A 13454-nucleotide genomic window follows, 5' to 3' on the forward strand; every position below is an offset into this window, starting at 1 on the left:
GTTAATTGGAGACCTTTGCAAATCAATGAATAAAACAGGATTCCCCAGTAGAAAAGAGAAACACTCATCTCCACAGACAGAAACATTACCATTATAATGAATGTAACGTGTAGAGCGACTCTTCTATGGAGAGATCGCACAGGCTGTGTGTGTCTGTGGAGAGATCGCACAGGCTGTGTGTGTCTGTGGAGAGATCGCACAGGCTGTGTGTGTCTGTGGAGAGACCGCACAGGCTGTGTGTGTCTGTGGAGAGACCGCACAGGCTGTGTGTGTCTGTGGAGAAACCGCACAGGCTGTGTGTGTCTGTGGAGAGATCGCACAGGCTGTGTGTGTCTGTGGAGAGATCGCACAGGCTGTGTGTGTCTGTGGAGAGATCGCACAGGCTGTGTGTGTCTGTGGAGAGATCGCACAGGCTGTGTGTGTCTGTGGAGAGATCGCACAGGCTGTGTGTGTCTGTGGAGAGATCGCACAGGCTGTGTGTGTCTGTGGAGAGACCGCACAGGCTGTGTGTGTCTGTGGAGAGACCGCACAGGCTGTGTGTGTCTGTGGAGAGATCGCACAAGCTGTGTGTGTCTGTGGAGAGATCGCACAGGCTGTGTGTGTCTGTGGAGAGATCGCATCCTCCTGGGTCTTCAGTGGGAGTCCAGAGCTTAAAGAACCCTAGCAACCCACGTCCGCGCCCCCCACAAGTCTCCATCAATCACTCACCTCTTTAAGTATGCGCTCGTTGAAGAACTGCTGCAGCTTCTCATTGCAGTAGTTGATGCAGAACTGCTCAAAGCTGTTGTGCTCAAAATACTCTGGGGGGGAACATGAAAGTGGAAATGATCTTCCACGTCCAGTGTTGGAATGAAGAATGCTCTTCTTCAGGCAGTTACTGGTACTGTATATATCCAATTAAGTCAGGTAGTAATGTTTTTAGAAAGATAGTTTATGTGAGGCCATGCAGGAAACAAAAGCCTACCAGATAAATTAATGTTCAGATAGACAGAAAAGACAGACAGAGGGGATAAAAACTGAGAAACTCACTGCTCTAGAACGACATACTTACCAAAGCCAGCAATATCCAGCACCCCAATGAAGTTGGAGGAGGTGTTGAAGGGGAAGCACTGGTTGACCCTCCTGACCACGTGATCGAAGAGGCAGCTGTACACGGCCTTGGCCAGGGCGTCCCGGGCATTGTTTGCCTGTTCCACCTTCAGAGGCACCCTGGAGGGAAAAGACAGCGGGGCACTGAGAAGCCAAAACTGTGACAAGGCTACTTCTTAGTAGAAATACACAGTTTTAATCAATGCAGCCATTTCTCACACCAGGTTAATGTGCAAAGAAAGTTGGAGTTGTTTCTTAATTAGTATTTACAGGATGGTATAAGTGTGCTATTTTCTAAGACAATGAGGTCTGGAGGTCAAAAGAGACGCTATTAGAAGTGACTGTACTCCCTGAACCTTGGCTCACTCTCATTACCATAGCACTCTACAACACCACTTGGCTTCAATTATTCAAAGTGGTTGAATAGTTCTTCTGAACTGAACAAGTTCAGCTATGGTGTAGTGCTCCCCATCCTGCACCCAGTCTCGTGGCTGGTATCTAACAAGGTGGACTGGAAAACTATTCAAAATGTATCCTGCTGTTTTTTCTCTCCTGAACAGGCTTAGAGCTTTAGCAGCAGGTTCAGAGCAAACCTTTGACCTGTTGAAGTCAGGCCCAGATACCATTTCTGCTTACTTCCCACCCCAGTCCTCAACATATCCTCATCTATAATCTATTCACGATCAGCCTCCTTAAAATGGTTCTCCATATAGACCTTAGCCACTCCATTTCAGATCCAAAGACACCAGCCACTCCACTCACACCCCCCCTCCCCCCGATTCTCAACCTCCCCAGGAAACGGCGAAGTGTCTGGGGCCCAAATGACATGGCCCAGCCCCCTTTCCGGGGTGGCAGGTAGCCTAGTGGTTAAAGCGTTGGGCCAGTAAACGAAAGGATCGAATCCCAGCGCTGACAAGGTAAAAATCTGTTGTTCTGCCCCTGAACAAGGCAGTAATCCCACTGTTTCCCAGTAGGCCGTCATTGTAAAGAATTTGTTCTTAACTGACTTGCCTAGTTAAATAAAGTTGAAATAAAACATTGAAAATCCACCTGCTTTCAAGGCTCCAGGCTACCTCCCCTCCCCCCTCAGATACAGCTGCATTATTCATGGTGAGAAAAGACTGGGGCCAGGCTGCATCTGGACCTGTTGAAATATGAATCCAGCCCTGTTACTCTTGGATGGTATCAATAGAGCACCACTGGGCTGTTTCCTCCTAGGACCTCTGCTTTGAAATATCTGTCTAGGAACACTGTAGACTCTATTCTCGGCTGCCGTTAAGGAGGCACAAATGTCAAATGCGCGTTAGTTTGCAATTTCATTGTGTAAAAACTGTCATTTTCCCAGCCCTTACGCCGGCTTCGTCAATTTACCTGTCTATCTGGAAGCAGTAACGATGAGTAGACGTTCTCCGTCTCTATATATTGGCTCTTTTTCCAGCTCCTATAAAAAAAGTTTGAATGTGTGTAAAATCCTACATAGTCTACGCCTAATATTATATGCGTACAAGGAGTAATTATGGTGCCTGTAACTATTTAGACAGCCTATTTAAAACAAGTTGTTTCGTTTTATTAGAATTATTCACTGTCTTTTTAGGTCTTATCAATTGTGAATTTAATTTTGCTTATTGAAAATGTTTGGCCTGTCCATAGCTCAGACATAACACATTTTACAGTAGGCCTATATATCAGTGTGCATGCCATTTTAACAATATATTTCCATATTGAAGCCATGCAATTACTGTTCAAAAGTAATTATAACATATTCAGCATATTTAGCAAATATGGGATAGACCTACATTTTTTATTTGGTTTCTGTAGGCTATTTAACAAAATAGGCTCTAACGAACTAACATTCGAATTTGAGATGATGACAACGCAATACATAAAATACAGTAAATACACAACTTGAAGTAACCAGACTGTACAGTGCAGTCGGAAAGTTCAGACCTCTTGACTTTTTCCACATTTCGTTATGTTACAGCCTTACTCTAAAATTGAATAAATACTTTCCCCCCCCCTAATCAATCTACACACAATACCCCATAATGGCAGAGCAAAAGCAGTTTTTTTATGCTGCAAATTTATGTTAAAACCCCCCCGGAAATATCACATTTACGTAAGTCTTCAGACCTTTTACTCAGTACTTTGTTGGATCACCTTTTTGGCAGCGATTACAGCATCGAGTCTTATTGGGCTTGACACTAAAAGCCTGGCACACCTGTATTTGGGGAGTTTCTCCCATTCTTCTATGCAGATCCTCTCAAGCTCAGTCACTTTGGATGGGGGAGCATCACTGCAAAGCTATTTTCAGTTCTCTCCAGACATGTTAGATCCGGTTCAAGTCCAGCCTTTGGCTGGGACACTCAAGGACATTGAGAGACTTGTTTCCCGAAGCCACTCCTGCGTTCTCTTGGTTGTGTGCTTAGGGTTGTTGCCCTGTCGGAAGGCGAACCTTCGCCCCAATCTGAAGTCCTGAGCCCTCTGGAGCAGGCTTTCATCAAGGATCTCTCTGTACTCTGATCCATTCATCTTTCCCTCGATCCTTACTAGTTTCCCAGTACCTGCCGCTGAAAAACATCCTCACAGCATGATGCTGCCACCACCATGCTTCACAGTAGGGATGGTGCCAGGTTTCCAAAGAGTTTAATCTTGGTTTCATCAGACCAGAGGATCTTGTTTCTCATGGTCTGAGAGTCTTTATGTGCCTTTTAGCAAACTCCAAGTGGGCTGTCATGTGCCTTTTACTGAGGAGTGGTTTCCGTCTGGCCACTCTACCATAAAGGCCTGATTGGTAGAGTGCTGCAGAAACGGTTAAACCACCTGACCAAGTCCTAAAGCAATGAGACTCCCTAAATCTTTCTCAGATTATTTCCAATCCCTCAAGGTATGACTCCATACACCAAGAAAATGCTACTCTCCTCAATGTTATCCTCACAAATAATCCTGATAGGTATCAGTCTGGTGTTTTCTGTAACGAAATTAGTGATCACTGTTTTACAGCCTGTGTTCATAATGGCTGTTCAGTGAAACGACCTGTTCTGATTTGTCATACAGTAGACGCTTGCTAAAAAACTTTAATAAGCAAGCATTCCTTCATGAACTGGCCTCTGTACAATGGTATAGAATCAACTTGATCCCCTCTGTTGAAGACGCTTGGACCTTCTTTTTTGATATTTTCAGTGATATTGTTAACAATCACACCCCATAAAGAAAATTAGAATTAAAAACAGGTTCAGCCCCTGGGTCGACCGTGATCTTGCAGAGTTACTCCACCTCAAGAATTGCATTTGGTGAAAGGCTCGGCACACGCATACATAGACTGACTGGCTCTCGCTCAGGCAAATTATAAATAAGTGCACTCAGGCTATATCCAGAAGGCCAAAGTTAGTTACTTTAAGGAGCAGTTCTCACTCACTGGGTCTAACCCCAAGAAGTTCTGGAAAACGGTTAAAGACCTGGAGAATAAACCCTCCTCCTCACAGCTGCCCATGTCCCTTAATGTTGATGTGGTTGTTTTTGACAAGAAATACATGGCTGAGCTTTTTAAATCACGACTTCATTAAGTCAGGATTCCTATTTGACTCAGCCATGCGTCCTTGCCCATCCAACATTTCCTCATCTCCCTCCCCTTCAAATGCGACTAGCCGTGATGCTCCTCCCACTTTTCCCCCTGCCCCGCTACAAAGTTTCTCCCTGCAGGCAGTCACTGTGTCTGAGGTGCTAAAGGACCCCCCAAAAAAACATCTGGGTCAGATGGTTTAGACCCTTTCTTATTTAAGGCTGCTGCCCCTATCATCACCAAGCCTATCTCTGACCTTTTTAACCGGTCTCTCCTTTCTGGGGAGGTTCCCATTGCTTGGAAGGCAGCCACGGTGTGTACTTTATTTAAAAGTGGGAGATCAAGCTGATCCTAACTGTTCTAGGCCTATTTCTATTTTACACTGTTTATAAAAAGTGTTGGAAAAACTTGTCAATAATCAACTGACTGGCTTTCTTCATGTCTATAGTATTCTATCTGGTTTCTGCTCAGGTTATGATGTGTCACTGCAACCTTAACAGTCCTCAATGTCATCATTGCCTTTGATTATAAGCAATGTCGTGCTGCTATTTTTGTTGACCTGGTCAAAGCTTTTGATACGGTAGACCATTCCATTCTTGTGGGCCGGTTAAGGAGTATTGGTATCTCTGAGGGGACTTTGGCCTGGTTTGCTAACTACCTCTCTCAAAGAGTGCAGTGTATAAAGTCAGAACATCTGCTGTCTCAGCCACTGCCTGTCACCAAGGGAGTACCCAAAGGCTCAAACCTAGGCCCCATGCTCTTCTCAATTTACATCAACAACATAGCTCAGGGAGTAGGAATCTCTCCCATTCATTTATATGCAGATGATACAGTCTTATACTCAGCTGGCCCCTCCCCGGATTTTGTGTTAAATGCTCTACAACAAAGCTTTCTTAGTGTCCAACAAGCTTTCTCTACCCTTAACCGTGTTCTGAACACCTCCAAAACAAAGGTCATATGGTTTGGTAAGAAGAATGCCCCTCTTCCCACAGGTGTGATTACTACCTCTGAGGGTTTAAAGCTTGAGGTTGTCACCTCAAACAAGCCCTTGGGAGTATGGCTAGACGGTAGACTGTCCTTCTCTCAACACATATCAAAGCTGCAGGCTAAAGTTACATCTAGACTTGGTTTCCTCTATCGTAATTGCTCCTCTTTCATCCCAGCTGCAAAACTAACACGGATTCAGATGACCATCCTACCAATGCTAGATTACGGATATGTAATTTATAGATCGGCAGATAAGGTTGCTCTCGAGCAGCTAGATGTTCTTTACCATTCGGACATCAGATTTGCCACCAATGTTCCTAATATGACACATCACTGCACTCTATACTCCTCCTTAAACTGGCCATCCCCGTAAACCCGTCGCAAGACCTACTGGCTGATGCTTACTTATAAAACCCTCTTAGGCTTCACTCTCCCCTATCTGAGATATCTACTGCAGCCCTCATCCTCCACATTCAACATCCGTTCTGCCAGTCACATTGGGTTAAAGGTCCCCAAAGCACACACATCCCCGAGCTGCAACAATCACTCAAACTGAACAGTTTTATCTCAATCTCTTCATTCAAAGACTCAGGACTCAGTCATGGACACTCTCACTGACAGCTGTGACTGCTTTGCATGATGTATTGTTGTCTCTACCTTCTTGCCCCTTGTGCTGTTGTCTGTACCCAATAATGTTTGTGCCATGTTTTGTGCTGCCACCATGTGTTGCTACCATGTTGTTGTCATGTTGTGTTGATCCCATGCTGTGTTTTCATGTGTTGCTACCATGTTGTTGTCATGTTGTGTTGATCCCATGCTGTATTTTCATGTGTTGCTGCCATGCTATATTTTCATGTGTTGCTACCATGTTGTTGTCATGTTGTGTTGATCCCATGCTGTATTTTCATGTGTTGCTACCATGTTGTTGTCATGTTGTGTTGATCCCATGCTATATTTTCATGTGTTGCTACCATGTTGTTGTCATGTTGTGTTGATCCCATGCTATATTTTCATGTGTTGCTACCATGTTGTTGTCATGTTGTGTTGATCCCATGCTGCATTTTCATGTTGTTGTTGTGTTGATCCCATGCTATATTTTCATGTGTTGCTACCATGTTGTTGTCATGTTGTGTTGATCCCATGCTATATTTTCATGTGTTGCTACCATGTTGTCATGTTGTGTTGATCCCATGCTGTGTTTTCATGTGTTGCTACCATGTTGTTGTCATGTTGTGTTGATCCCATGCTGTGTTTTCATGTGTTGCTACCATGTTGTTGTCATGTTGTGTTGATCCCATGCTGTATTTTCATGTGTTGCTGCCATGCTATGTCGTTGTCTTAGGTCTCTATGTAGTGTTGTGCTGTTTCTTGCCGTGATGTGTGTTCTGTCCTATTTTTATTAAATTGTTTTATTTTTAAATCACAGCCCCCGTCCCCGCAGGAGGCCTTTGCCATTTGGTAGGCTGTCATTGTAAATAAGAATTTGTTCTTAACTGACTTGCCTAGTTAAATAAAGGTTAAATAAAATAAATACAAAATAAAATGGTCCTTCTGGAAAGTTCTCCCATTTCCATAGATAGAAACTCTGGAGCTCTCTGTCAGAGTGACCAACGGATTCTTGGTCCCCTCCCATACCAAGGGTCTTCTCCCCTGATTGCTCAGATTGGCCGGGTGGCCAGCTCTAAGAAGAGTCTTGATGGTTCCAAACTTCTTCCATTTAAGAATGATGGAAGCAACTGTGTTCTTGGACCTTCGACACAATCCTGCCTCAGAGCTCTATGGACAATTCCTTCGACCTCATGGCTTGTTTTTTGCTCTAACATGCACTGTCAACTGTGGGACCTTATATAGACAGGTGTGTGCCTTTCCAAATCATGTCCAAATCAATTGAATTGACCACAGGTGGACTCCAATCAAGTTGTAGCAACATCTCAAGGCTGAGCAACGGCAACAGGATGCACCTGAGCTCAATTTTGAGTCTCATAGCAAAGGGTCTAAATACTTAGATACGTAAATACGGTATTTTTTTGATTATGTTTAATGAATTTGCAAACATTTCTCTAAACCTGTTTTCGCTTTGTCATTATGGGTTATTGTGTGTAGATTGATGAGGATAATGTTTTACTTAATACGTTTTAGAATAAGGCTTTAAAGTAACACAATGTGGAAAAAGTCATGGGGTCTGAATACTTTCCGAACGTATTGTATTTAGCCATGGAGCACGTTCTAATTGGCCAGTGAGGGGTCAAGCCCCGACACACCTTCAACTTGTTTATTCATCAAGACAGCCCTTTTCGCGTCAGTTACCGCGCCCATAATTCTGGTTGTGAAATTAGCAAAAATATTTGAAACCCCCCCTTACCTATAACGCTACCGCCAGGGCTTAGATTTTCAATTTGTTAGTTGAGCCCTGAGTGCATACAAATACAAACAAATAGTCATTTGTGAATGGCCAGAAATGAATATTGAGTAAGGATATTGAAAAAATTGAGTGCTCCTTCCACATGAACTTGAATGGAGAGTTGAATTGTGTGTATGGGTTACGTCACATAAACAGCTTTATGGCATACTCAAGACTAGATCCACAATGTACCAGTCTTAGTTCAGTTTTAAGCCTTCCCCTCTTATGCAATCCATCTATATAAATAAGGGCTGCTAAACATGGCCCAAATGGGTTTAAGAGCCAACAGGACTATTACTGTAAACAGTATAGATGTAGCCTATACGATTAGCCCATCTTTAGCCTGTCTACTGACTGGGTCCATCGTAATGGGGAGACGTCAACATACGTAGCATCAAGACAGAGCATTACGCCACAGTCACTGTATGGGAATACGGTATTTTCATGGCTGGCCAACAAAAAGTGTAATCTTTTTTTTTTAAATTCTCTCAGCTCCATATACCAGAGCCCTGCACTGAATTCTGAAACAGTTGAAACTCCCTCTGGCCCATTCCCCCAACACTTTGAAACCCTTGAGGGGAGTGAAAAGTGTACCCGTGGGGGAGAAGGGTATGAAATTGGAATTCAGCGCTAATCTTCTTCACCACACCACAACGTTGACCCTGGCCTAAACTAGTAGATAAGGGCAGGATGTTAAGTGCAGCAGTAGTGGATTTACAATCAATTAGGATTTTACTATTTTATGGTCTTTGATTGTAAATTGGTGTACAATTCAGTCTATGACTGCGAGAAACCAATAAAATATACTCATCAAATTTAGAGGTATTCTTACTTGATAACTGTTCCTTTGGCGCCCCCTGCTGTTGTGAGCATGACCCTGGTGGTGAGGCTGACTCTCAGGTCTTCCTGGTCCAAACCCAGCAGGTCAGCACAGTAGGCTAGTGTCGGACTGGACTGGTTCATCAGGATGCAGCCGCCTAGAAACACACACACAAGTAGACACGCATACGCACCACACACACACACACAAATGATTGGTGCGCACACAAAGAAGCGGGCGACTTCCATCATGCCACATCAATTGGATTTTGGATGGATTCTACTTCTTTCTTTCTGCTGCCTAGTGCTTGAATACAGCATCTCACGGTGAACACACGCCACACATTCTGCAGAAGTAATGGCTTCATTGCAGGCAGTGAAGTCGGCCTAGATAATGTCCTGCAAAGACAGGAAGAGGGTGTGATGGAGGGAAATGGGCAGATGTATCCATTTCAGAGGAGCGAGAGCACCGTGCGATGTTCCAGGTAATATCTGCTCTCCAGGCAGTACTCTATTACATCATCCATCTTCAGCTTGAATCATGACTTTTCCTATCTGTCAGATGCATTTCAGCACTTCTGGGTCAGTTACATTATAGGAGAGTGGTTTCAGTTGAGCATGTTCTTTTCAATGGGTCTACTTCCAAAGTGGGACAGTGAGACCTGACAGAGAAGAATGTGTCAGCAAGGGGTGGGGAGGAGAGGAGACAAGAGGAGAGTAGTGTAGACGAGAGGAAAGAAGAGGACACTAGAGGCGACTAGAGTAGAGGGGACTAGAGTAGTGCTGAGGAGACTACAGGAGAATAGAGGAGACTACAGGAGAGAAGAGGAGACTACAGGAGAGAAGAAGAGAAGAGACTAGAGGAGCAGAAAGAAGAGGTGAGGAGACTAGTGTAGAGGAGACTAGAGGAGAGGGTACGAGAGTCGAGGATACTATTGGAGACGAGGCGAGAGGAGGAGAGGAGACTAGAGTCAGGGAGACTAGAGTAGAGGGGAGGAAAGAAAAGGAGGGGGGACTAGAGGAGAGGAGAGTAGAGGAGAGGGGACTAGGGGAAAGGAGACTATAGCTAGCTAACGCACTTTTGTACATCGCGCTGTAATGTACAATTGACCTTATTTTAGCACCCCAAAAATACTTCCAGGTCAACTGTAATATGAATACCATTGTAAAGCACAATTTCTCCCCTTTCCAGCAAAATCAATGAGGAGACCTTCATGCTGCCCATCTCTGCATGATTGAAGAAGGAAATGAGCTCGGTCAAGTTTTTAAAAATGGCGGGTTGGGTAGCAAAACCTACTGCGTGATAATGAAAAGGGGAGATTAGCCGTGTGGGGAAACGGCCTTTTTCATCCGATCTGTCCAACTTATCACCTCTAAAATGCCTAATTTATAACACTATAAAGAGTTTATATAATGTGTCATTACATATCTATTTGAAGGTTTGTGTCGAATTTTAATTGGGTTTTTGGGCGGCGCTAAAGTTATCTTCAGAAGTAAACAGCGGCTGTCGTGGCTTTTAAGAGTCGGGAGAGCAATAAACAACGCACCATGGTTTGCTCAAAAGGGTGGTCTCAGTTTGATTCAACTCGTACCGGGGTTCGTTGCAGGTGAAAATGAGTTTCGTAAAAAACACAAGGGAAAAAAACATATGCACTATTATTGGTTGTTTGACTGTGAGCATTTGATGAAATACACACAACATCATACCTTGATATGGCTGAAACATTCTGAGTATAGCAGCACATTTATGAGCAGGGATATAGGCTGCTGAATATAACCTATTCACATCGCATGTTGTTGGAAGACCAAAGCGAAAGTAATACGATGTTCGGGACACACAAGTGATTCTTCTTGACAGTCATAGATGGATTACATTTTTTCATAGATGCATTTTTGGCCAATAAACAAATTACTAGCATGGACACGTGGTTTTGTTGAGGTGTTTTAGTTTATTTGACATTTGGCAATGTGAAACCAACCGGCTGCATCCTGATGAACCAGTCCAGTCCGACACTAGCCTACTGTGCTGACCTGCTGGGTTTGGACCAGGAAGACCTGAGTCAGCCTCACCACCAGGGTCATGCTCACATACCTTTATGTAATAAATAACCAAACTGAATCAAACTATACCTCTGAGCTATGTGTGAAAACTCCTTAAGAGAGAGGTTGTGTAGGTAACTTGATTTACCCGATGTGCTCCCAGTCTCCTCAAAGTCGACGTTGCCCAGGTGCAGCACCCCGGCCACCACCCTGAACAGGTCCAGCTTCTCCGTGTCGTCCAGGCCAATCTTCTTCATGGCCCCGCACATCCTGTTGAAGTCTCCCTGGTCGTCCAGCAGAAGGTCCTTCAGGGCACCCAGCTTCACATGCTGGAAGAAGGTGAGACTGGAGAGTCAGGATACTGCACCTGGGCCCGTATTCACAAAGAGTCTCAGAGTAGGTGTGCTAGGGACCTGATCCTAGATCAGCACTATTTGTGAATACAGGCCCTGTACTAGTTTAGGTCAGGAGTTTTTCCAGCATCATGTGGCCTGACTATGGGAAAACTCCTGGTCCCTTGTAGGCTGTCATTAGTCGTGTGAGAGCCATCACACACACAGCAAACTATCCTACTGTATGAAGAAGTCTGCAGTGATACAGTAGGCTTCACTTCCTGGGACGAAGTGGATTTATGCCCACTCTTCACGAACGGGCACATTGTGTAATCTGTCATTACATTAAAATAGCTCCTTCTATTTCTCTTTTGCATTTTGCCTTTTCTTTCTAGAAGCATTATTCTGCACATGACTATATTATTATTTAGCTCCTTTGTTAGCATTAAGCTACAGTTTACAGTCCTTTGTTAGCAGTAAGCTACAGTTTACAGTCCTTTGTTAGCAGTAAGCTAGTTTACAGTTCTTTGTTAGCAGTAGGCTACAGTTTACAGTTATTTGTTAGCAGTAAACTAGTGTTGACAGTCCTTTGTTAGCATTAAGCTAGTTTACAGTTCTTTGTTAGCAGTAAGCTACAGTTACAGTCCTTTGTTAGCAGTATACAGTCCTTTGTTAGCAGTATACAGTTCTTTGTTAGCAGTATACAGTCCTTTGTTAGCAGTATACAGTCCTTTGTTAGCAGTATACAGTCCTTTGTTAGCAGTATACAGTCCTTTGTTAGCAGTAAGCTACAGTTTATAGTTCGTTGTTAGCAGTAAGCTACATTTCCAGTTCTTTGTTAGCAGTATACAGTCCTTTGTTAGCAGTAAGCTGCAGTTTAAAGAAAGGGTGGGTCTAATCTTGAATGCTGATTGGTTAAAACCGCATTCCAGCCGGTGTCTATTCCACAAGTTACCACCGGCTAAATCTATGATGTTAAAAATGCCTATTTACTCTGTTCCATCTGATCATGCAATAAGCACAGCCAGGCACTGTATAAACATCTCCACTATAAAAAGCATCTAGACATTATCTCACATTTCTTTTAGACTAACATTTAGTTTTCAACAGCAGAGATTTGTATAAACCTTGCTGTCTGTCTCTCTGGCATTTGCAACATTGTTTCAATATTCAAATTCGATCTCCAGCTGTCTCATAGTAATGAACGTGTCGGGAGTCTGGACGAGACACACACAGACAGACAGGCAGGCAGCGTTTCTCAGCCGGTCGAAATCATTAATCATCTGGCATAATTTTTATGGATCTATACAAAGAAATGTCAATTGAAAAAAGGTGAAACGAAGTGCAGCTAGTTCGCAGTCTTTCCAGCTTCAGTTTGAAGTGATTGTGTTGGCTGTGTTGTTGGCTAGCTCCTCTGAACAACAATGTCCTGACGAGTAAAGCACAATATCTATGCCAGGTGAAATCGAGCCTCATTAGCTCATTGTTAGGGATGTATCCAAAAAACATCGCTAGAAAACAGCTTAAACAAATGCAAATGCAGCTAGTTTTATTCTGGCTGCACTTTTTGACTTGGCTGTAAGTTAGCTGTAGTGGGCTAGCTAGCAAGCAAGTGATAAGAACATCTCAGGCATAACAACACTTATGCCAATATATCCTCCAAACACCGGTTTCTCGGGCATTATCACTTAAATATACACTGAATGTACAAAACATTAGGAACACCATGCTAATATTGAGTTTACATCCCTTTTGCTCTCAGAACAGCTTCAATTCACCAGGGATGGACTCTACAAGGTGACAAAAGCGTTCCACAGGGATGCTGAACCATGTCAACTCCAATGCTTTGTTTCAAGTTAGCTGGATGTCCTTTGGGTGGTGGAACATTCTTAATACGAGAAATGGTTCAGCGTGAAAAACCCAGCAGCGTTGCAGTTATTGACACACTTAAACCGGTGCGTTTTGTCACCTACTACCATAACCCGTTCAAAGGCACTTAAATGTTTTGTCTTGCCCATTCAACCTCTGAATGGCACACATACACAATCCATGTCTAGATTGTCTGAATGCTTAAAAATCCTTTAACCTGTCGCCTCCCTTTCATCTACACTGATTTGAAGTTGATTTAACAGGTGACATCAAAAAGGGATCATAGCCTTCACTTGGATCATAGCCTTCACTTGGATCATAGCCTTCACTTGGATCATAGCCTTCACTTGGTTCATAG

General features: G+C 43.6%; 1 protein-coding gene across 3 annotated transcripts in view; it reads right to left on the reverse strand.

Annotated features, from left to right (window-relative positions):
• LOC124001498 (unconventional myosin-VI-like) overlaps positions 1-13454 on the reverse strand; it is a 111471-nt gene that overhangs the window by 51843 nt on the left and 46174 nt on the right. For all 3 annotated transcript variants that reach the window (XM_046308317.1, XM_046308316.1, XM_046308318.1), the window contains exons 11-14: positions 11044-11224; positions 8869-9013; positions 1052-1209; positions 709-800 (exon numbers count right to left, since the gene is read on the reverse strand). In XM_046308317.1, coding sequence (XP_046164273.1) covers positions 709-800; positions 1052-1209; positions 8869-9013; positions 11044-11224 — 576 coding nt within the window. The remainder of the gene's footprint in view (positions 1-708; positions 801-1051; positions 1210-8868; positions 9014-11043; positions 11225-13454) is intronic.

Source organism: Oncorhynchus gorbuscha, linkage group LG17 (assembly GCF_021184085.1).
Source record: "Oncorhynchus gorbuscha isolate QuinsamMale2020 ecotype Even-year linkage group LG17, OgorEven_v1.0, whole genome shotgun sequence".
Classification (NCBI taxonomy): Eukaryota; Metazoa; Chordata; class Actinopteri; order Salmoniformes; family Salmonidae; genus Oncorhynchus; species Oncorhynchus gorbuscha.